Here is a 20,593-nt window from a genome sequence, read left to right as displayed (position 1 = left end):
GGAGCTCAGGTCGTCGGCGGAGACGCTGAGCCGTCGCTCCACGTATGGCGTTCTGTCCTCCGCGTTCGGGGACCGGAGTAAATGCGACGGCCGAACCCCCAACTAACCCCTATACCGTATCTATCTAGAAGGGGCTAGGACCGCTTGACCCCGTCCTCTCCCAGGGCGATCTACTGCGACGCCATTTTTGTGTGCATCTCGTAGGGAGATTTCTGCAGCCGGTGCAGGACCGGGCATGGAAGAAGCAGGCATGGAGTTCCTTCTGGACGCCGTGGACAGGTGAGTGAGCCCAGATCTGCCTTATAATCCCTGCCCGCAGTAGGTACCTAACCTACCGCCATGTGCGGCGCCCATGGCCATCCCTTTTTCAGGTTCCCCTTGCTTGAGGAATTCGCCGACGGCGTTGAGCATCCAGATCCAGTTCCTCTGGGGCGGATGCAAGCGAACGAGCCCAGTTACGCGGGTAGCCCTGTATCAAAAGATGATTCTGGGTGCGGCCAGCAGATTGGCGAAGTTGAGGTGAACGGAAGGCAACCTGCTGCTCGCCGCCGTACGAACACATCTCCAACTCGGTCTGGACAGTCAACTGACAGGGTGAATCCAGAAGCACCCGGGTGGACTAAAAGGTACGATTGCAGAGGCCCTCCTTTGTTATTGCAAGAATGCATTTGCTGTGCTGAGTTCAGGGGAATGGTTTGCCAATATCTACTTGTGATATTGAACTTCAGAAAAATGTACGTTGGTTTCAGCAGAAGCTAAACCTGCGAATTTGAGAAAAATGTTTTGGCAAAAACAACTTGTGAGTTGAAACTGAAGAAAAATAGATAGTTCAAGGGTAGTGGGAGTTTAAATTTGCGTTCGTGCTAAAGGATGTGCTACTTAACTGTAATCTGTTGAACTTTGACTGGTGGAATAAGGTTACGGCTAGGGAGCGCGCCACCGGACAGGACACCATGTCCCAGCCGTATGAGCGCTCTGGAGGAGTCGATGCGCAAGTACGCTAAAGAGCCCAGCAAAAATGTGGTGCGGCCAACACTTGGTCTGACTTTTGATTCGCTTGGTGAAGCATACGACTTCTACAATTTGTATTCCTGGGAAACCGGTTTCGGCATTAGATATGGAAAGAGTCGGCTGAACGTTGAGAGGATAAAGTGCATGCAAGAAATAGTGTGCGGTTGCTCGGTGAGTGCTGTAGTTACGTCTGCTATCCATTTTGTTCGATAGATAAAATGCATTTTAATTTCCAAATTCGTACGTGTTGGTGATGACTGTCTGTTATGGTCCACTGTCAAACAGGGGAAGCCAGAAGCAGAAAATAGTAGATCGTGCAGGTGTGAGTGTCCAGCTTTGATAAGATTGTTGCGAGCAGCGGACAACAGCTGGTACATTACAGAACACAGAGAGAACCATAATCATTCAATGTCATTGACAATGGGTGAGAAAGTTCACCGGCCGTCGCACAAGCACATTGATGTGTACACTAAGGATCTCATAAAACAGCTACGGAAGAACAATGTTAACCTTGGCAAGGTGTACAGCATAATAGGATGTTTCTTCGGGTCGGTTGAGAAGGTTCCATTCACTAAGAGGACTCTGAGGAACATATGCGGGAAGATCAGTCAGGAGCAGGCCGATGATGATGTTAGGAAGACACTTGAAGTGTTCGCTGACATATAGTCTGGTGACCCTGGTTTCACATACAGAGTGGTGGCTGATGATACAAGCAAAGTGAAGAACCTGATGTGGGCAAACGGGAGCAGCCGTATGCAGTACCGTTTCTTTGGAGATGTTGTCACTTTCGACACAACATATAGTACTAACTTGTACGACATGCCTTTTGGATTACTTGTTGGGGTAAACAATCATTTTCAGAGCATCATCCTCGCTGGGGTGCTGATGTGCGACGAGCAGCAAGAGAGCTTCGAATGGGTTTTCGCCGAGTTCCTTCGAATGATGGGAGGACCTGCCCCAAAGACTATCTTGACAGGTTAGTTCGGTTTCGATAAGTTCGGTTCTTTGTTAATCCTTGGAGTGTAGAAAGGCATGTCCTTATTCATCATCTGACCATAATATGTTATGGACATACTCGTTGCAGATCAGTGCAGAGCTATGGAACTAGCTATCAAGAAGGTGTATCCAGATACGATGCATAGGTGGTGCAAGTGGCACGTGCTGAAGAAAGCAAAGGAGAGTCTAGGACCTTTGTACACCAAAAAAATGACTTCCAAGCTGATTTTCACAAAGTCGTGAACCACATGTTAACCGAAGATGAGTTCGAGACGACATGGGGTATGTTGCTGGATAAGTACAATTTGCGAAAGCACGCATATATGACACAGATTTATGAGATTCGAACAAAGTGGGCAAAACCATACTTTAGAGGTGTTTTCTGTGCCAAGATGACCAACAAACAACGGAGCGAGAGTGCCAATCACATGTTGAAGACATACATGCCCCCAGCGAGCCCCATGCATGTGTTTGTCAGGCAGTATATGAGACTGCAATTTGACAGGGAGCGTGAAGAGAGCTACGAGGAGAAAAGAACTATGATTGTAAGTCAGCCGTTTAATTTTTTCATTGCACACATGGCAAAACCTAAATGCTAATTTTTGGAACTTATTTGCTATTCTGTCAAATTGTGTTGCTCTTTTGCAGGGAGGTGCAGTGAGAAGAACAAATTTGGCTATAGAGAGGCACGCCAGTAAAATATACACCCGATCTATGTTTGACGAGTTTGGGACATTTCTGATGGAAGCCACAACATATAACATAACGGAGATAGAGAAGATGAAGAAGTATGTGGCAACCCATAATAATGCGGCAAAGAGAGAGAGATGGAGCAGAGTTGTTTATGAGGTTACTGTCGTGGATGATCAAAAGGAGTTTACTTGTGAGTGTGGTCAATTCGAACACACTGGTTTGTTGTGCAACCACATTCTAAGGGTAAGGGAAATGTAATTTGATTTCCGGTGCCATAACAGTTTGGTAACATGAGTTCTGGAATGCAGGTAATGGAAATACTACACCTAGAACAGATTCCAGCTAAACATATTGTGAAAAGGTGGACGAAGGACGCAAGAGACATTCTACCAAGCCATCTGCAGCAGTACCAAAAGGACAAGCGGACCAACACATCATTCACATGGAGGCATTCGACATTGTACTTCAAAGCTATGGACGTCGTTCGAATGGGGGATGCGAGTCACAATCATTTGATTTCATGCTAGCTGGGATGGAAGATCTACTAGTGCGTGGAGCACCTATTGCAGAGAGGAGAGATGGCCTCGGGTTTGAGGATCGGGTGACGACCTTAGACCCTGTGAGGCAAACTGATAATGGAGAAGTTGCTTTCGTGCTTGGTTCAGGTGCCGATAAAGAGAATAGCATGGCACATTCTATCAGCATCAATGACTTGGAAGGGCTAGCAGCACCCGCTAAGCAGAGGGGGGTTGGTAGGCCAACAAATAGCAGGGAGAAGGCACCGTACGAAGGACTCAGTCGACGTACACGTTTCTGCAGCATCTGCAGGAGGGGAGGACACAAGAGAACTACATGTCCTGATAGAGGGGACGCACTAAAAAAGCCGAGGAAACCTGGTCGATGCAAGAACTGTGGAATCGAAGGTCACCGTCAGAACACGTGCACCAGGCCATTGGGGTTCACTGCAAACTAGTTTTCAACATTCATGTCTTATGTTTTGCCGATCGGAAATTACTAGTTTGTTGTAGTACGATCTGCTCTTTGCATGCTTATCTCCACTTAGATGGTATTCATAGTTGCATGATGAATAAGATTATGTAGTGTCAGCTATGCATCCATGCTCTATGGCAATGTAGCAAGATAAAATGTGCTGGACTTGAGTGAGGACTTTCGTGTTTCGTATTGACTGAACCTGAAATGTTTATTTGACTGTCATACTGAAGAAAATATTGTTTCCTGGTTTTTAGTACGACGGCATGTGAGTATATGTGAAGAACATGCAGAGTGGAGATGTTTGGTTTGAATGACACCTAATGTGAGGAGACACAGTTTTCTGATTCAGTGACTCACAACTATGAGAACTCATAGTCGGCGACATGTGGCAACCATGCGTGTGGTGGCTCAGTTTACTTCCATGCGTGTGGAGCGCGCGCACCATGGAGTTCAAATTTTGAACAAGCTAGTAAATGCATAAGTTGTGAGCCCTGGATAGCATACGACGCAGAAACCAGTATAAAGGCCGAGGGTGAGGCAGCTGCCTGCCTGGTAACCACTTTCACAAAGTGTTCATCTCGTAGAGCAGGGGCGTCGAAGGACTCTGGAGATGGCACCAAGCGCTGCTGAGCCTGAAAGCAGTGGCACGACGAGGAGGTCTCAATTGAGTGGTTCAGCCTTCGGTCTTGAGGATCAGGTTCTACTATCCTCCTTCTACATTCAACTTCTGAATTGTGATGTGTTCTTGTTTCTTATGACTTGCATTTTTTAGGCAAAGGCCTCTCCTTTGGTGGCATCAGCGGAAAGCTGCTGGAGTACAACTGATTTGGCTCCGCACGGTGTAGACGTGCCAGACGAGGTGAGTACAGAACTACAATCTATCCCCTGATTGCTGGTAAAATGACATAGCCAACAGCTGAAAAAACAAAATGATTTTCAGGGGCAAGTTGTTCAAGCAGATCGTTGGGAGACTTGTTTGCTCGCTCAGGAAGTGGACATGAAGGCGGAGGAAGGAGATGTTCAGGAGGGGTTCGGCGAGCACGATCCATCCGTCCAGACGACAGGCGATGGCACTGCGGACGAACAAGTTTCAGAAGATGCCTCTGCTGTCATGGACTCATTGAGAAAGGGAAGCGACGAGGAAGAAGAAGTCAGCAGCAGGGTGGCGAAGCGCCCGCGTGTGGAATCTTAGTTTGTGATTTCCGTTCGCAGTTTGTAATGAGAGTATCTGTCGGCAGCTAGAATTATCTGTGTCTCCAATCCGTGCAGTAAAACATGTAGTTCGTACTGACATGCGTTGAGCTCTATTAGAAAAAAAATTATGGTGCGGGGAAGGGGATGGAGGGGGATTCCGGGGGGTGGTTGAGGGGGCAGTAATTTGATAGCCCGACGACTAGGCTCTGTTGCGGACGGACACCCAGTACGTACGTTAGGATTGCGTCGTGCCGTGTGGGCAAAATCGATGGAAACAAGAAAAAACCATTGTCCGTCGAACTACTGATCGGGCCGACTCATAAGTCTGATCTTGGTTAATTATTAACACATGCGATTAAAAATCATAGAGAAAAAACCAGGGAGTGTGCAATTAAGCTGGGTGTCGGTAAGAAAAAAAACGACCTTAACGTAGTAATTGCATACTCTTTTTTCGTTTTTCAGCCTTTACCTTCTATTTTGCGCGCGACAGCGGTCATTACATGGTTGTCATGCACAAACGAAAATACCATAAAGGGAGTAAATAATGAAATTTCAACTATGGACCATCATGGTTGCTTATAAAAAAGATTCTTCAATTTTGGACCATCATGTAGGTTAGTGAGATACTATATAATTGTGATGGGGGATTGCAAACTATTAGGGGGGAGAGGATGGATGCATGAGGAGATAGTGGCATAGTTGAACTTTTGCGATTTTTTTAATTGACAACATAACCTTAACAATACAAGTATGGAAAAAGAACTACACAACTATATCAGAGGGATCACGTCAGCAGGAATGAACAAGTTGACCTTTTTTTTCCTTTTTTTTCTTACGAATCTAAACACACTTTACAAAACCAAACAAGTTCATGGGGATATAATGAATGTCTGGTGGGTTTATAAGCCAGAAATGGCGACCATAATCCAGACCGAAATTATTTTTTAGCAATACTACGTGCCTCTATGTTGGTAGATCAACCATCGAAGATGAATGTGCAATGATCGGAATCTCATGATGTCCCAACTATCTCCTTGATGATGCAAGCATATGCTCCTCCCGTGTGCTGCTAGATACTATGGAGTACTCCCTGACAATCAGAAGCAAAAACGATTTCGGACAAGGACAAATCCGAGGGTAGTTCTAGCGGCTCCCGGAATGCTAACGCTCCAAGAATTGCAGGCTCCGAAATACCTTGGATCTTTATGCCTGACGCGCCTCAGAATTCGCCAGCATAATCAATACAAATAGCGATGCAATAGCCATCCAAATTGTTCCTTGAGATCACACCAACCACTATGATCTTTTAGAACCGCGGCGGTAGAGGTATACACTTTTGCATTGGTTGTTCAACGGATGCCAACGTATGTGGTATGCCCTTCTTATGCTTACAATCCTATATCTCCCCGATGTATCTCATGATGAAGTTATGAGTAGTCAGGGGACTGTGGAAAATGTTGTCATGTAGTGCCAGACGCCATGGGTACAAAATAGCCAACATTGTTGTTGCTCCATGGGTGAACAAATCAGAAGAGATTGTGTCCAGTAGGAAAAGAGCCTGGGTGCTGTTTGATGGTACAACCAGTTTCAGATCTTGCAACGGCCAAACACATATAGATACTGTGCAAACGAGCAAAGAGTGTTGCCGTGAATCATCAGAAGCAGATAAAACCACAGCTCGTGCTAGTTGACATATGCAAATGGTTTAGAACATCTGCCGTGGGAATAGATTGTTGCGCTAGCCGGCATCAGAAGATTTTACATTCATATTGAAAATCAAGGGCCTGTAAGGCGTGATCATCTCAGCGCATACTGCACGTTGAACTAAAGGTGTAGGCCAATTCCATGTATATCGGTCCCAGTTAAGGGTGGCTATGTGAAATGACGGGGAAGAAATCAAGATAATCAAGGAATATGATGTAGATAATTGTCCTTTATGACATCGAAAAAACATAACCTAAAAAGAAATATTGGTTTTGCCTAGTTGGTAAAATGTATCTGAATCATGTAGATTGGCTCAAATTGCGGAGCATAATAAAAATTGTGATTAATGAATACCAGGCACCCCCATGATCTCGATTAGGAAAATCAATGAATCAGTGACGGCGCTCTTTGCAGATGGGATCATAATCGTGATTGGCATATTTGATATGTCAGTTTTGTAAGTCCATCTAATAAAGATAGTTTGGGGAAAAATTGCAAGGATGTTAAGAAGAGGAAAAGATGGACTGTTAATGATCATCCGTTAAATTAAGAAGAGATTTTTTTGGCTTGTTAAAACACGAGATGAAACAGGTCAATGTCGGGAAACAATGTAGGGGTGTGATGAAAATCATAGCCTCAGTGATTAGGAAAGATATGATGGCTGCATGCAGATAAGATATGTAAATGATAGCACGGAAAGGTACACGGGCATGGATTAATTAAAAATGATGGGCATGCAGATAGTTGAGAGCGATTAGAAGAAGACATGCGCCCCCTCGCATAACAGTAATGAATAAGAGAATCATTAAAGAAACATTTAGTTGGTGGGTGGGCACGGGTGAGCATGGACGGGTTGCTGCACATATTCCTTTCATTTGTCCTGCCCCAGACTAGTCCTGTTTGTACTATTCCGATCGCGAGAAGATCTGGTTGGCTGGTTGCTGTCCCAATACCATAAAAAGGACGTGCCCAGAAACAACATAACTGCCTCATGTGGGCGCGCATTCATTTGTTTTTTTCTTCCCCCCTGGTCCCGGTCTCAGCTGGACTAGCAACAAATAGTCTTGAAAAACGAAAAAATATATAAAGTGTGCAACTACTCCGAGTAGCATTATTTATTTTCAATAAAAGAAACCCGGAGCATGAGATGCGAGGTTGTTCCCGTGCAGGCAGGCGTGTAACGCGTACTAGTCGGGGTCACGACGACGTGTCCGGTCTATGGATTGTTTTGTGCATCCAGCCGTCTCGCGCGCCTTCCATTAGCAAAAGGCAGCTAAAAAGTAGGTTGGGGAGAGGGGAAATTTGGGCGGCAGGAGAGAGTGCGTAGTAATTTGACAAGACAACACATTGGTCACGTGGCGCAGGACAGCTACAAGTTGCATTTACACGAAGCTACTCCGCTCTCTCCTGAGTCGTGGTACTTGATAGCCCATTGCATTGCTGAAGGCATCAATTCTCCCTGACGAGAGCAATCCCCCTCCTCCCCCCATTGACACTGTAGAACAAATCTGGTGGCCGCCGGTGTAGCAAAGATCGACCATCCGGCGTCCAAGCCGGCACCTAGGTGGGTGTTCTTTGCCGATTACGTTGCTGGATTGATGCAGGAGGTGACTACCATAGCTTTCCCTTTCTTTCGTACAAGCTGGTGGCTGATTCTTGCCTTTTTGGAACACTTGTCTTTTCCTTCTATGCATGATGGCTGGGAAAGCAGATGGAGCCACTGAATCGTCCATGCAAGAGGGGTCTACCCAATGGTGATGGAGAAACCAACTTAACAAAGAAAAAGTCAAGATCCCACCATGGAGAGGGTGAAGGTCGAGACAGCGACGGCGACGCCGCGGATCCCATTGTAGTTTCGAGCGGCGGCGCTGACATACTTGCATTGGAAAGCTCAGTGAGGCCATGCACTTCCCTTTCCCTGTTCGTCCATTCTTTCTTGGATTGTACTACTCTTGTCCTGCTCTCACTTTTTTCCCTAATGGCTACTCGAAAAGTGTTCATTATTTTGCTGACGCATGTGCGTGTCCCCACAGGATTTTGAGACTGAACACAAAAGGAAGGCAACGAGGGGGGCTCGAAAGCGGAAACAACAATGTGCTGGAGGATCTGCGACCGGGGCGAAGAAGAAAAGATCTCGCAGAACCCTGGTACTAGTTCCGGCCGCCGGATCTCGACCTGCATGAACCAGGACTCTGGTAGCTGCTAGGCATCTTGTGGCCGTTGGTCCACCTGGGATGGAATGAGAGAGTCGGGTACTCCGTGGTAGGATTGTTAGGTGCACCTGGACTAGCAAGCACATCGTCAGACTTGGGCTAAGGTACTACCAGGTAGTGCATAGGACCGGCATGGCCAGTTTGTTGACCACTGCTTGGTCTGGAGAGGCAGATAGGCGATTCTACACCAGCTGCTTAGCAGATTCTGTTGGCAAGATATGAGATTCACCTTCCCTGACGGGCAATATAGAATTTTTAGCTCGGCGTCCATAGTTAGAACCTTGGGTCTAAGGAATAGTGGGCGACATGTCAGCTTACTGAAGATACCTCCCAAACAGAGGCAGAACATAGCAGAGGAGATCAGGAGTGTGCTGAACATAGATACTAAGGCGGCCACAGGAGATGGTGGATTAAGCATAGAAGCCATCTTAGAGATGTTTCGAGGCATGAATCCACTGAAACTATCTAGAGTTCAGGAGAGAGCTGCCGAGATGGCGTTTTCATTACTATCTGCTGGTACATATGTTGCCCCCAAGCAATCGTACCAAAACCTACCTTGGGAAATCCTTGCATGTGTGTTATGTGAAGGCGGGACATGGTTTTTTGACCTGGCAGAATGGGCATTTGAAGTAATTAGGGCAACAGTCAAGAAGCTCGCTGAAGATCTTGCAGCTGGGGTACGAACATTGAGAGTACCAAGGTGCCATTTGGCTATCATTGTAAGTAAAAAATGATACAACATATATTATAACATTTTAGTTTCCTCAATTGTTGTCACTAACTTGCCAATGATTACATGGACATCGCACATCCTTGGGTGTTCGATTGGCTGGATTTTGGGGCAGACAATGTGGAACCAAATAAACTCCCTAGAGTCAGCGAGTACACTGAAGATAAGATCAAGAAGCTGATCTACTTGCTGAGAGAATACCCTACACAATTCAGGGTATGAATGAAGTATCATTTGTTCTTTCGCGTGTCCAATATATATAAGTTGTTTTGCTGACATGATGCTTCTGGGCTGGGCATACAAAACCGGAGGACTACCTGGATGGCATAGATGAGGTGTGGAATCCAATCGTTGGAGAGGCGGGCGGCTTATTGGTTAATCCATGTAAGCATCTATGAGCGAGTTATCTCTGAAAAAACAAATGAGGGGAATACAGGAGTCAATCATATAGGGAAAAAAATTGTGCTAAATAAATTATGAAATAGTTTGTGCTAACAAAAAAGAAGAGCCCATTTGGATTGAATACATTAATGTTAATAAAGTACAACAAGAAAGCTTTTGAAAATTATTGCTTGTATGCTATTGCAGCGCAAAGGGAGGGTTTGCAGGAGGTACTAGAAGATATTGCAAAAAATACAGACAATGAATACTCTGGTGAGCAGGCTAGACGCAAAGAAAAAGAGAAAATGGATGAAGAAAGTGATTCATCTGGTAGCGACAGTGATGGCGACTTCATACACCCACACGAACGAGCTGCTAGAAGACTACAACGGGCTAAAAACAGAGGTTTGATTTTTAGTACAAGAATGAACTAAGCATACAAAAAATGTGTGGACTGAACTCCGACTTGCTCGAATTGCAGGTGAACCAATTCAGACGAACCCCCCGGTAGCATTCGTATATCAGGTGCTCTGGAGAATGTACCGATCCCAGGTTGGTATGAGCATAAATAAATCTTTGAACTGTCCGAAAAACTAAAAACCTTAAACATTTTTCTAATTTGTGCGTGCATTCCCAATTTGTTGCTGCCAGTGCGAGCCCCACGTAGTATGAACCTGATGAAGGCCAGAGTTCAGTTAAGGGGCAGTGGGTGGCAAGGAGGCAGCAGCAGCAATGTGCTTTCCAGGGCTGACCACAATGAAGGAATGTCACCAGAAGGAAGGTTTGTCTGTCGAGGTTCGCAGGGACATACTCTGTCAGATGAACTAACGGCAATTCAGCAAAGGGCAAAAGAAGACATTGAACGTGAGCCTCCATATGAATTCTTTACTTATAGTAATCTTATTTGTTCATCGCTGGACATGAAAAAGATAAGGGAACCTAATTTTGAAACACTTATAACCGATGTGTTAGGTGTTGCAGGCACACGAGGCCTCGGAGGTGTGTTGCTTAGGCTACTTGCATCCAACCAAGTTGTCTCCAATTATATTGATGAGCTAGCTGACAAGGGCAGGGACGAGCGGTTAATGAACCTAGCTACATCAGCTTTAAACTTGGTCAACCGTGCTGTTGACAATTCGGAGTTGTCTGAGGGTAAGTAATTAGAAGAACACACATTCAGGTCACCTGGGGAGGAGATTGTTAATTTTCCCTTCAACAGGAATCTTCGAAGAATCTACAAATCTGCTGTCAGGATTTGGCTTGGGTGGAAACAGTGGAGGTGAGTACTTAGCATGCTGGAACAAAATCGTGAACATATTTGTGAGGGTATCATATTCAGGTTGATATCAGAGGATTGACACATTGTTTTGTCTTGAAAAACAGGGCCCTCAACTCCAGTGAATGAACACGGCAATGGCGGCCCGGGGGTACCTGGCAACAATGAGATTGACAACATTGATTGGGATGATCTTGAGAAAGAAAGCCCACCAGTTGCAACACAGGAACTGATTGATAGTGACAAACTCTTAGCTAGGAACATGGAAGCTATGTTCAATGAAGCAAGTACATATCCCATTCTGATGAAGTAGAATGAAATCGGAGAAATGTACATACTTCAAAATATGACGTCACTAAAAAAATTCCCGATTGGCAGATATGCATGATGCGTCGCTAAATGTGTCATCAAATGTTGAAACAGATCTCGTGGGGAGTGAAGTGGCAGTGATTGGCTCATCCAATGTGGCAGCAGGAGGTGAGAACATGGAGCAGTAGGTTGCATCTCCTGTGGGGCAGGACACGGTTGATGAAGACCACATAAATTACCTGCTATCATGTATGAACACTTGCATCCGATGGATTGCATGGATTGGAGGTATGTTGTTGTTTCGTGTATGCAGAAGCGATCTGCTACAAACCTGTTGGTTAGTCACGTGTCCTCGTAGTTGACATGCTGTTATCTTTTTCTATGGCTCAGCAATGTTGGTAGTTGGGAGTGGGAGGCCCGGCGATGATACAGACGTTGATCCTCCATGCAATGGAGTTATACTGCTGGGTTGGCATGATGAAGGCCATGAAGCACAAGCTGAGGCTAGCAGGGAGGGGTACGTAATAGCCAGAAGGAGAAATACCGGAGACGGATTGTGGATGTTACGACGAATTGTAGACCTGGCCCAGCATACCGTAGGGAAGACGAAGGTAATTTTACATTTTGTAGACACGGAATAAGATGGTTTTGGGATCTGTAAACAAATCATGATGATTGTTCATGTTGATTGCCTCTATTTGGTTCTAGACGGGGGTGAAGGACCTGCTTCAACAAAGAGACTAGCTGCTGAAGGAGGTGCCTCTGCAACCAGATTCCAGCAGGCTATTATGAGCTATCTGAAAAAATGTGGGATGGAGTGCAATAATAATCAGTGGAGCATGGAGCATGGGGCTGGGATGAAGGCACATACTGATCAAGATAGCTCAAAGGGTAAATGCAAATGGGGGGACAAGTACCCAAAATTTGTTGGTCTATCCCATGATGAACTGTCGAAGGGGAGTATTGAGAAGTTCCATGCTAACATGCTAACCGTCGAAGGGGAGTATTGAGAAGGGGAGTATTGAAAAGGTAAAAGTCTTTATCATTGTGCATTGCCATTTCATTACTTTTTATTTGATGACGAGCATGATATACATTATAAAACTGGTGCCATGTTCTAGGAAATGGGTGAAGCACTTCCAACCAATACTGGCGGTGGCATCTCGTGAGGACATTAACGATGAACTCACTCCAGGTGGTGATGTGACGTTTAACCTCATGCGATGCATAGTGCGCGCACTAGTGGAGAAAGAAAAAAATGTACAAAGGCTGACTGGACAGATGGAGAGGACTCTTTGATCCTAGATTTGTGGTACGAATTGTACTTACGAAAAAAATTGCAAGCACGTATCAAATAAGTAAAGTGAAATTAAAAAGATGCTAACCTTTGTTTATGGGAAATTATTTGCAGGACGAGGTGTGTAAAGACGATGAGGATAAGGACTGGGGTTACATCTACAGCATGATGGACTCTAAGTCGATGGGGTACAGAATTGAATGGCTGACCAAGGTAAAAATCCTCCTGAATGTAGTACTGAGAAAGACCATGCTATCGAAATTCCTGAGATAAGAATACTGACATTTGTCTATTCATTGATTGTGAATGTAATAAATCAGTTCATGTTCCCGGTGCACCTCATGGACTGTTGGTCTATGTACATCCTGGACACAAACAAGAAGGTGATGATGGTGCTCGACCAAACAGAAACCGATCCAACAGATGAGATGAAGATAAAGCATGATTCGCTCGCTAGGAAGTTCCAGCAAAGATTTTGTTGTCTTATGAATGACGTGTTTGGTGTGTTTGGTGGTGAGCTGGTTGAGACGGGTGGATGGTCTTTTGTTTACCCTCTGGTCACACAACATGAGCCATGCAGCAGGTAGACTCTATGGTTTACATGCATTCCCTAACTTGAAACATTCCATCAACCTGAAGTACTGGGCGAATTGAACATATGTGTCCTGCTTTCATCATGTACTCACAGTGAGGACAGTGGAGTTTACATGGTGCACTACTTCAAGGAGTTCACAGGGCTTTACCTACGCTCGACTCTGAACCAGGTATGAAGCCTTTCTTTTCCAGCATTTTGGAAATGTCAAAAAGGATCTGGGATTTGGTGCAAAGATTGATCCTGTGGGTGCGGTCTTTTCGACAGGCACAAATTGATGATATGCGGAAGAAGCTTGCTTACGAGATAGTGACGATGAAGGGGAACAAGGGGGACATCCCGGAGTTCCTTTATGAAGCGACCATTGACTGAACTTGGAGGGAAAAGTGATATGAGCGGTAAAAAATGGAGCATGGCAATATCTTTTGGCGGCACGAGTGTTTGGCGTTTAGAACGGCCAACAGATAAAATGTTGGAAATTTGGTAGCAGATGGACAACCCACCCCCACCCCCCCACCCTAGCTAGTAATTTGTATGCACTATGGTACTGTAATGTAATCATAGATGGACCCTAAATTCAGACTAGATGAACTTGTGTGGTATGGTATTGTAGTGTGCTCGTGCATGGACCGTACAATCAGACAATGTGAACTACTGTGCATGTTGGATTAAATGTTCAGACATGATGAAGTCATGTCAAAAAATGCAGTTTAAATTGTTCACCCCAGTAATACACATAAGATGCCTCACGGCGAGAGGCTTGTAGGGCCATGTGAAACATGTGTGGCAAATTAGTGGAATGATACGTATGTGAAGAAGATGTGCGGCTATGTGTACTGAAATCATTGTCTCTAGGTGCAACTTCATGATTATTTCAACATGGTAGATACTAATGGCGAAAAACAAGGACCAAGCGTGTACCTCATGCATCGTCGTATATTTCATGTGTGCAACGAAACTTTGGGTATACTTAAATCATGTGTTAGCATAACCATTGTGGGCAATTGAAAACACATATTTATATGAGGAAGTAAAAATTTGTGAGGCTTCAGACATGTTTGTTCATAATCATTGACCATGAGAGAAAAGGGAGTGAATAACAAAAGAGCGGCCTAAATGATGGAACCATGTAGGCTTTGTCGATAACATAGCAAAACAATGAAAGGCATTCGAAATAGATAAAAGTTTTCATTTATCCGATAAAAGCCGATCCAGAGACGTGATCATGCGACCACCCGCACAAGTCTCGGGTAGGCTACAGTTTAGGTTCTAGCATACCCCATATCAAAATACTACCGGGCAGGGCCCTGGGAGCTAGATGTTCTTAAAATACATGACACACGAATCCAAGTACATGATGGCAACAAACAACCGATAGCTGATTTGGAATGATATGTACGCTCCAACCATCAACTCGCCGAATGCCTACTCGGACTGATTCGAGCTGAAGAGACTGTCTGGGGGTGCTAGAGCCGCCCATAGAGCATCATGCACCACACTAGCTGAATTTCCCTGAAGTTTAAGACACTCATGTAGTGCCTGTCTTTTGGGTTTGCCAACATTGTGTTGTGTAAGGCAATATATTTGTGTTGGATGTAGTCAGACAATAATGAAAACAAATGCTCAAAAACGAACTAGATTAGATAAACACATGTTTCTTCACTGCACAAATAAGTTTGATGGTGGATATATTTCAGCAACTGTGGGTTTATGTGTTAAAAAAAGAAATTATGAACCATTTGCATGGTTGCTAAATGTTGCCTGTACATACCTGAGGAATGTTTCTTCGGCTACTACTGGGTAAACCGTTCCCCAATGACCATCCTGGGTTGGCCATCCAGCATAATACTCATTCTGGCACAGGAATAACGTATGGTGAAGCTTCCATGCAATAAGTTCATGCTTATCTTTTGTGAAATCATCAGGGCCATTCCATCTGATCTTCGGGTCCAAAAAATGAATCTTCCTCGACATCATGTCCCACATCAATAAAACCCATCCAGCTTCGAGGGGTACTGGCAGGAAGAACTGCGCAAAGAAGCAAAAAGGAAATCATTTTTTGAGTTAGGGACACATAGCAAAAACATGGGGAAATATTGATAAAGTCTTTCTTTTAAGAATAGGAAGTAAAAAGTTTTGTTAATACCATCTGAGATGAGGTTATATCGTAAGGCATGTCCTTGCCGACTAGTTGCTTCTGAATCGAAATGTTGTTCACATAGTCGTGGTCATACAGTACAATTGTCTGTAAAACCAAATCAAATGACAGTTCAAAACTCTCATAAGGGTATAACTTCATTGGCAAGTATAAAGAGTCAATAACTTCAGAGCTTTCGAAGCGAGTGCGGATGAAGGGGCATTACCGCAAACTCCGTTTCCATGTTGTGCCTCCAGTTGAGGTACGGACATTACCTATTGGCTTCCATATCTTACTGAGTGTACCTTCTACATATAATGGAAGCAAGTTCGTGATCGAGACTCCGACTGCCAATGAGCTGATGAAACATAGCGATCCCTGTAACACTGACAAGTCTGGGGGAGTGGTGGATAACATAATGCCTGCAAAAACAATCATACTAACATTGATTTAAATTGTTGTCAGAAAAAAGACTATGGGGAACAAAACATTTAGATAAATTGAAATGTCCTAACAAGTGCAGGGATGACATCATGGACCTCTGAAGATCACTCTCAGTTAAGTTGGAGAAGTATGCAACTATCATATATGTGGTTTCAGCGTGCGGTGGTAGTGGTAAAACTCCACGCTCCCATGGATTTGTTGCATAACCATGCTGAAAAATGTACTTCCTCTTTGGAAGTTTACCCTGGGTTTGGCCAAACACGCAACGGTTGTCTTCGCTGGGAGATCAGCATACATTTGTGCAACTTCGCGAATGGTGTCTTTGAAGTAGTTAATCACAATGGATGATTCTGAAATCAATTTTTTTCTTGCGGATGCAGAGTCCTCATTGCTTGCGTTTCGTTTCCTTGATGATCCACCCTGGTTAAGCGGTGACATAGCTGTGTACAATATTAATAGCATGTCAGGTATGTGGCGCGTGTCATGAAACCAACTATAAAAACAACACATGTGGACGGGGGCACTTATACAGTAGGCAGGGGTTGGCACCGAACCTTCTCCATCAGACAAATCAAGCATGTGCCCCTGGATTCTTTGCCCAACAGGAGTGCTGAAACATACATTCTTGGCAGTAGCGGCACCTAAATAAAAACAGAAAGAACATAAAGACAAATTAGTAGTCATCAGAGGTTCACAAGAAAAAAAGAATGTGCATGCACACCGCATGCGTAGATAGAGCATGTGTAAAACCTGATGCATGACACTCTGTGAACCCTCGCGTACGACAGCAAAGGCGCCGACCTGAAATTGATTTCAGAATTTTCTCTGAATAGTTGAGCATATCTGACTGCAATGCATTTTTTGCCTGCGATAGAACCACTTGGATGGCGTTGGATGCTTCTGTCAAACGCCTAATTGAGCTGGCATTCTGCTGTTTCATGATCATGGTTATCTCATCAGTCACCTGCAAAAAAAAAAGATGAGTAATTGAAAAACAGGCAAGCATACGAAAAACAGAGTACTCTGAATGCCAGACAGTATAACAAATAAACATACGAGGTGTGGGTACTGCTGCCGCAAGAAGTTGGCAAGGTCCAAAGGCCCTACTACACGTGGCATTGTGTTTGGAGTCGCAAAGTTCTCCTGACGGCAACCAGTACCAGGACAAGGAGATTCTGTTGTGGGAGTTTTTGCAGAGCGTGGAGTGGTCCCAGCCCTTGGCAATTGCTTGGTGGTGGAAGACGACGGAATTGTGTACTGAACCTTGTGTCGCACATAACAAACATTCGCCGGGTCTCGGAGCTGGACAGCGTATACAATAATGGATTATGGAAAATGATAATAAAATAAATAAAAGACAGGCATATGACCAGTACAAAGAGAGAAATCACATGGGATGCAGGTTTCCACGAAACATCTTACGTTTGCATGGGAATATGACATAGATCCCTTTACTGGGTCAAGAGCCATGATGAGCATTTTGTTTAGTGTATCCGGGTCGAAGTCAATGATCCTTGGTAGTACATTGTGTGGCTTATTCAATATACCAAGATCAAGATTGTCGAGCAGAAAAACCTGCAAATACAAGTCATTTTATTTATTTTCCTACGTAGGCGAAAACAAATGTGTGGAAAACATGACTACAAATGTTACACTACGTCTACCTGAAAGAAGAAATGACATCCGGTGAGGTTGGTTGAATGATTGTTCATCATCATATCTCTCTTGAGTTTTCGTACTGTGTCGAGCAAATGCTGGAGGACATACTCACACCAGTTGAACTGTTGTATCATTTCAGTGTTGGCAATTGCCCCCCAGAAATCAATGGTCGAGTAGTTGTGCTTCGTGGTCGGAGCGAGTACATGCCCCATGACAAATATGACAAATGCAATTTGAAAATAATCTTTCTCGAGCTTGCTAGAATTCTCATTAATATCATGCATCAGGAATTGTTCTGCCACGCGCAAGCTATGCACTCCTGTCTTATTCATTTCAAGGGTTGACTTGATGAAGTGGATTGCTTCTGGATTGATATTTGCATCTCTCCCTTTCATGCTACGGTTCTCGCAAGGGATGCCAAAGACCTTAAAGACATCCTCAGCATAGAACTTGAGCACCTTACTTTCTGATAGCCTTAACTCTCTACGACTAACACTAACCCTACTCATAATCCAGGCACTGCATCTGAGATTTAACTTCTGAATGTCGGGGAGATTGAGCATACCTCCAAAACCAATCTCTTCCACAAGCCATTTCTTGTAGTCGCTGAAAGTCTTGATGACACTGAGAGCGTGCTTCAGAGAGATGCATGAAGTTGGGGCGGGGGGTCTCCACTCCTGGCGCTGGAAGAAGATTCATCCAGGGCAGCGTGCAGACCTTGCTGACCGGCCGGTGCGTTCGCACTTTCAGATCCATCTGCGTCCGCCCCGCAGCTATCAGAATTTGAATATTGTTCATCCTGTCAACAATTAGTTCACGAAGATGTATTAGATTCAGGCTATCGTCTTCCGAGGACACAAACGAGTTTGTAACCAATGTAGATTGGACGGCTAGTATGTAAACATACTATTCGCTAAGAGCTGAAGATCTCGATGCATAAAACAACTGTAGGCGAGATCCTTTCCGCCAAGTTGGGACGACGAACAAGGAACTCTAGAGGCAATGAGGGCGACCAGAGTTGGGTGGGCGTAGGGGATGAAATGAGTGGTGTGTAAAGAAAGGCGATGTGGGTGGGTAGATAGGGTAGATGGATGCAGGTATGCAATGAATACAGCATGCGCAACCTCCACAGTATGTTGTGCAGCTCGGTGACTTCAGAACGATCGAGACGCGTGTTCCTTTCGGAGAGGAGGTACCAAACGGTGGAGATGACGAGTGAGGTCCATCTGTTGGGCTGTATAATGGAGTTGAGTACGTTAAAAATAAAGAACAAACAACCAAAATAAAAAATGCACTGTATACTAAATGGAATTGATAACTGATTAACTAACACAGCAAAGCTTCATTAGTTCCAGATAGTGCGTTACATTAGAGTATGAATTACATGTTCTGGTAAACAGACTTAGAGGTAAAGGGAGCCACCCTTGAACACCATTAATTCCCTAATCATATTGCCTAAGGCAAACTAGGAACAACCAAATCCGCAGTCGAGCATCACACACACACTTTTGCTAAGAACCCTTCCCGAAATGTCAACGTATGTCGTACTAAGAACGAACTAGTTACCGCCGCCAAAATAGATGGCCACAACGAACAACAGAAGCAGCAGAGTGAGCATGATGTTGCTAGCGGCAAGGATGAAAGCTGTTGCCCCCAGCGCCTGAGAACCAGAAGCAGCAGCTGCGATGGGCCTGAAGATCTGGTTCACCAAAACGGTCTCCGGCGTCGCTAGAGGGTGATTCTGACCCTGGTTCGCCTGGACCTGAGCCTGGTTTGCAGGTGGAGCGACGATGCCGGCCGGGTTTGCCTGCATCTGGACCTGGAGCACCCCCGCTTGCTGCTGAGCACGGGCGATCTGGTACGGAGTCATCCTTCTGACGTAGGCCGTCTGAAATTCAAAGAACCAACATTCGTGAGCCTGTGAAAAAATGAGGAGGAAAAATGCGAGATTCATCTGACAGATCTGATCGAAGAAAGCAAAACCAATGGGTCGAGTTATGGTACAAAACAGAGCAACTTACATCATAGCGGACACACTTGTAGAACCGCTGCCCCGCCTTGCTCCCGGTTCTTGCTACATTGGTTTCCAGATCCGCGCCGCAGAAGGGACACCTGATGAGATCAAGAGGGAAATCGGCTGGCACAGGGAGAGAGGAGGACGACGAGGCAGACATGGTGGCTCAGGTAGACTAGGGTTTGCAGCAGAGAGCGAAACCGAATGGGGGATTTTCTAGAGTGCGGATGGCCGTGGCAGCTGGGAAGCAATTGCCTGCATTTATGGCGTCCCTATACCTGACGACGTTGGTCAGACCAGCGGAACACACGGACCAGCAAGGCTCAGCATCCGTGACGATCCGTCCTCCATGTATCTGTTCAGACATGAGAACGCGAAGCTCCGTCGCAATCAATGCGAGCGGCTGGCAGAAGCATGAAAATGGAAAAATATGTTGTGAAATACAGTAGAAGGCACAGATCCAAACGCAAACAAGCGGAGGAGATGTCGGGATCAGCTGGGCTCGCGCTCAGAAATAGATATTCGACAACTATCTAATTTTTCAGTCAAGTAAGATGGAATAAACACATATGCGTAGGCGCGTTAGCAATATAGCGCCACAACATAAATGCAGGGATAAAAAACAACAACGACTGTTTTACATGTTATTTCTAATAAAACTTCAAAACGATTTATCTCTCCATACGTCATTTGGGTTTATGACCTTTTTTTGAAAAGTTTGGGTTTATGACTTGTATCTATAGTTGGCTTTCTTTCCATGGGTTTATCGAAAACAGAGTATTTCCAACTAAACTACCACATTGCGACCAACCTTGACAGAAAACTACCACTTTAAGATAAAAATGCCCCAAACTATCACTTTTGGACTGTATTTGGCAGGAAACTAACAAGTCAGGAGAGTGTTTGATTTGGCTCATTTAAACCCGTTTGTGACAGTCTGGGCCCACCCG

At 44.8% G+C, this 20,593-nt stretch overlaps 4 protein-coding genes across 13 annotated transcripts; 3 read left to right on the top strand and 1 right to left on the bottom strand.

Annotated features, from left to right (window-relative positions):
• On the top strand, nucleotides 1-4,956 carry LOC123148142 (putative protein FAR1-RELATED SEQUENCE 10). Of its 2 annotated transcripts, XR_006473660.1 has the most exons (8): nucleotides 265-279; nucleotides 372-1,182; nucleotides 1,297-1,987; nucleotides 2,096-2,552; nucleotides 2,656-2,943; nucleotides 3,009-4,390; nucleotides 4,466-4,552; nucleotides 4,634-4,956. XR_006473660.1 is itself a non-coding variant. In XM_044567508.1 (7 exons), exons 1-4 carry the CDS (start codon nucleotides 236-238, stop codon nucleotides 1,675-1,677), a joined length of 945 nt encoding a protein of 314 aa, XP_044423443.1. In that variant the 5' UTR covers nucleotides 1-235; the 3' UTR covers nucleotides 1,678-1,987; nucleotides 2,096-2,552; nucleotides 2,656-2,943; nucleotides 3,009-3,915. The 2 variants fall into 2 exon arrangements, 1 of the variants encoding a protein (XP_044423443.1); XM_044567508.1 differs by lacking the exons at nucleotides 4,466-4,552; nucleotides 4,634-4,956 and having other exon boundaries at nucleotides 1-279; nucleotides 372-626; nucleotides 918-1,182; nucleotides 3,009-3,915.
• Nucleotides 4,957-9,490: 4,534 nt separating this feature from the next.
• Nucleotides 9,491-20,041, bottom strand: LOC123148138 (uncharacterized). Of its 8 annotated transcripts, none has more exons than XM_044567497.1 (13): nucleotides 19,651-20,041; nucleotides 19,196-19,517; nucleotides 18,537-18,863; nucleotides 17,635-18,428; nucleotides 17,393-17,545; nucleotides 17,027-17,272; nucleotides 16,721-16,934; nucleotides 16,501-16,611; nucleotides 16,214-16,410; nucleotides 15,753-15,948; nucleotides 15,536-15,634; nucleotides 15,161-15,417; nucleotides 9,491-9,943 (listed from the first exon to the last, which is right to left on the bottom strand). In XM_044567497.1, the coding sequence occupies exons 4-10, from the start codon at nucleotides 18,190-18,192 to the stop codon at nucleotides 15,835-15,837; spliced, it is 1,593 nt and encodes a 530-aa protein (XP_044423432.1). In that variant the 5' UTR covers nucleotides 18,193-18,428; nucleotides 18,537-18,863; nucleotides 19,196-19,517; nucleotides 19,651-20,041; the 3' UTR covers nucleotides 9,491-9,943; nucleotides 15,161-15,417; nucleotides 15,536-15,634; nucleotides 15,753-15,834. The 8 variants fall into 8 exon arrangements, with proteins under 8 accessions (XP_044423432.1, XP_044423437.1, XP_044423436.1 ...); XM_044567502.1 differs by having other exon boundaries at nucleotides 16,042-16,410; nucleotides 19,651-20,031; XM_044567501.1 differs by having other exon boundaries at nucleotides 16,066-16,410; nucleotides 19,651-20,031.
• Nucleotides 10,182-11,796, top strand: LOC123148140 (uncharacterized). 2 transcript variants are annotated; one of them, XM_044567506.1, is made up of 7 exons: nucleotides 10,182-10,320; nucleotides 10,397-10,467; nucleotides 10,567-10,779; nucleotides 10,888-11,067; nucleotides 11,135-11,194; nucleotides 11,299-11,521; nucleotides 11,615-11,796. In XM_044567506.1, exons 3-6 carry the CDS (start codon nucleotides 10,584-10,586, stop codon nucleotides 11,502-11,504), a joined length of 642 nt encoding a protein of 213 aa, XP_044423441.1. In that variant the 5' UTR covers nucleotides 10,182-10,320; nucleotides 10,397-10,467; nucleotides 10,567-10,583; the 3' UTR covers nucleotides 11,505-11,521; nucleotides 11,615-11,796. The 2 variants fall into 2 exon arrangements, with proteins under 2 accessions (XP_044423441.1, XP_044423440.1); XM_044567505.1 differs by having other exon boundaries at nucleotides 11,299-11,674.
• Nucleotides 11,805-13,900, top strand: LOC123148141 (uncharacterized). Its single transcript, XM_044567507.1, has 7 exons — nucleotides 11,805-12,111; nucleotides 12,209-12,529; nucleotides 12,622-12,812; nucleotides 12,912-13,010; nucleotides 13,118-13,380; nucleotides 13,486-13,561; nucleotides 13,657-13,900. The coding sequence occupies exons 4-7, from the start codon at nucleotides 12,963-12,965 to the stop codon at nucleotides 13,759-13,761; spliced, it is 492 nt and encodes a 163-aa protein (XP_044423442.1). The 5' UTR covers nucleotides 11,805-12,111; nucleotides 12,209-12,529; nucleotides 12,622-12,812; nucleotides 12,912-12,962; the 3' UTR covers nucleotides 13,762-13,900.
• Nucleotides 20,042-20,593: the final 552 nt, after the last annotated feature.

Source organism: Triticum aestivum, chromosome 7A (assembly GCF_018294505.1).
Source record: "Triticum aestivum cultivar Chinese Spring chromosome 7A, IWGSC CS RefSeq v2.1, whole genome shotgun sequence".
Lineage (NCBI taxonomy): Eukaryota > Viridiplantae > Streptophyta > Magnoliopsida > Poales > Poaceae > Triticum > Triticum aestivum.
The sequence above is the reverse complement of the archived record's forward strand: the minus strand, read 5'-3'. Positions and strand labels throughout refer to the sequence as shown.

What these genes read in the sequence shown, in the direction of transcription:
- LOC123148138 (XM_044567497.1), bottom strand. Translation starts at nt 18,192, where the DNA reads ATGCTCAATCTCCCCGACATTCAGAAGTTAAATCTCAGATGCAGTGCC. An exon ending in GATGTCATTTCTTCTTTCAG is followed by an intron (nt 17,546 to 17,634) that starts GTAGACGTAGTG and finishes TTGTATTTGCAG; the next exon opens with GTTTTTCTGCTCGACAATCT. An exon ending in GGTGCCAACCCCTGCCTACT is followed by an intron (nt 16,411 to 16,500) that starts GTATAAGTGCCC and finishes TATTGTACACAG; the next exon opens with CTATGTCACCGCTTAACCAG.
- LOC123148142 (XM_044567508.1), top strand. Translation starts at nt 236, where the DNA reads ATGGAAGAAGCAGGCATGGAGTTCCTTCTGGACGCCGTGGACAG. An exon ending in CTTCTGGACGCCGTGGACAG is followed by an intron (nt 280 to 371) that starts GTGAGTGAGCCC and finishes TCCCTTTTTCAG; the next exon opens with GTTCCCCTTGCTTGAGGAAT. An exon ending in AAATAGTGTGCGGTTGCTCG is followed by an intron (nt 1,183 to 1,296) that starts GTGAGTGCTGTA and finishes ACTGTCAAACAG; the next exon opens with GGGAAGCCAGAAGCAGAAAA.
- LOC123148141 (XM_044567507.1), top strand. Translation starts at nt 12,963, where the DNA reads ATGATGGACTCTAAGTCGATGGGGTACAGAATTGAATGGCTGACCAAG. An exon ending in GAATTGAATGGCTGACCAAG is followed by an intron (nt 13,011 to 13,117) that starts GTAAAAATCCTC and finishes GTAATAAATCAG; the next exon opens with TTCATGTTCCCGGTGCACCT. An exon ending in TACGCTCGACTCTGAACCAG is followed by an intron (nt 13,562 to 13,656) that starts GTATGAAGCCTT and finishes TCTTTTCGACAG; the next exon opens with GCACAAATTGATGATATGCG.
- LOC123148140 (XM_044567506.1), top strand. Translation starts at nt 10,584, where the DNA reads ATGAACCTGATGAAGGCCAGAGTTCAGTTAAGGGGCAGTGGGTGGCAA. An exon ending in CAATTCGGAGTTGTCTGAGG is followed by an intron (nt 11,068 to 11,134) that starts GTAAGTAATTAG and finishes TCCCTTCAACAG; the next exon opens with GAATCTTCGAAGAATCTACA. An exon ending in CTTGGGTGGAAACAGTGGAG is followed by an intron (nt 11,195 to 11,298) that starts GTGAGTACTTAG and finishes CTTGAAAAACAG; the next exon opens with GGCCCTCAACTCCAGTGAAT.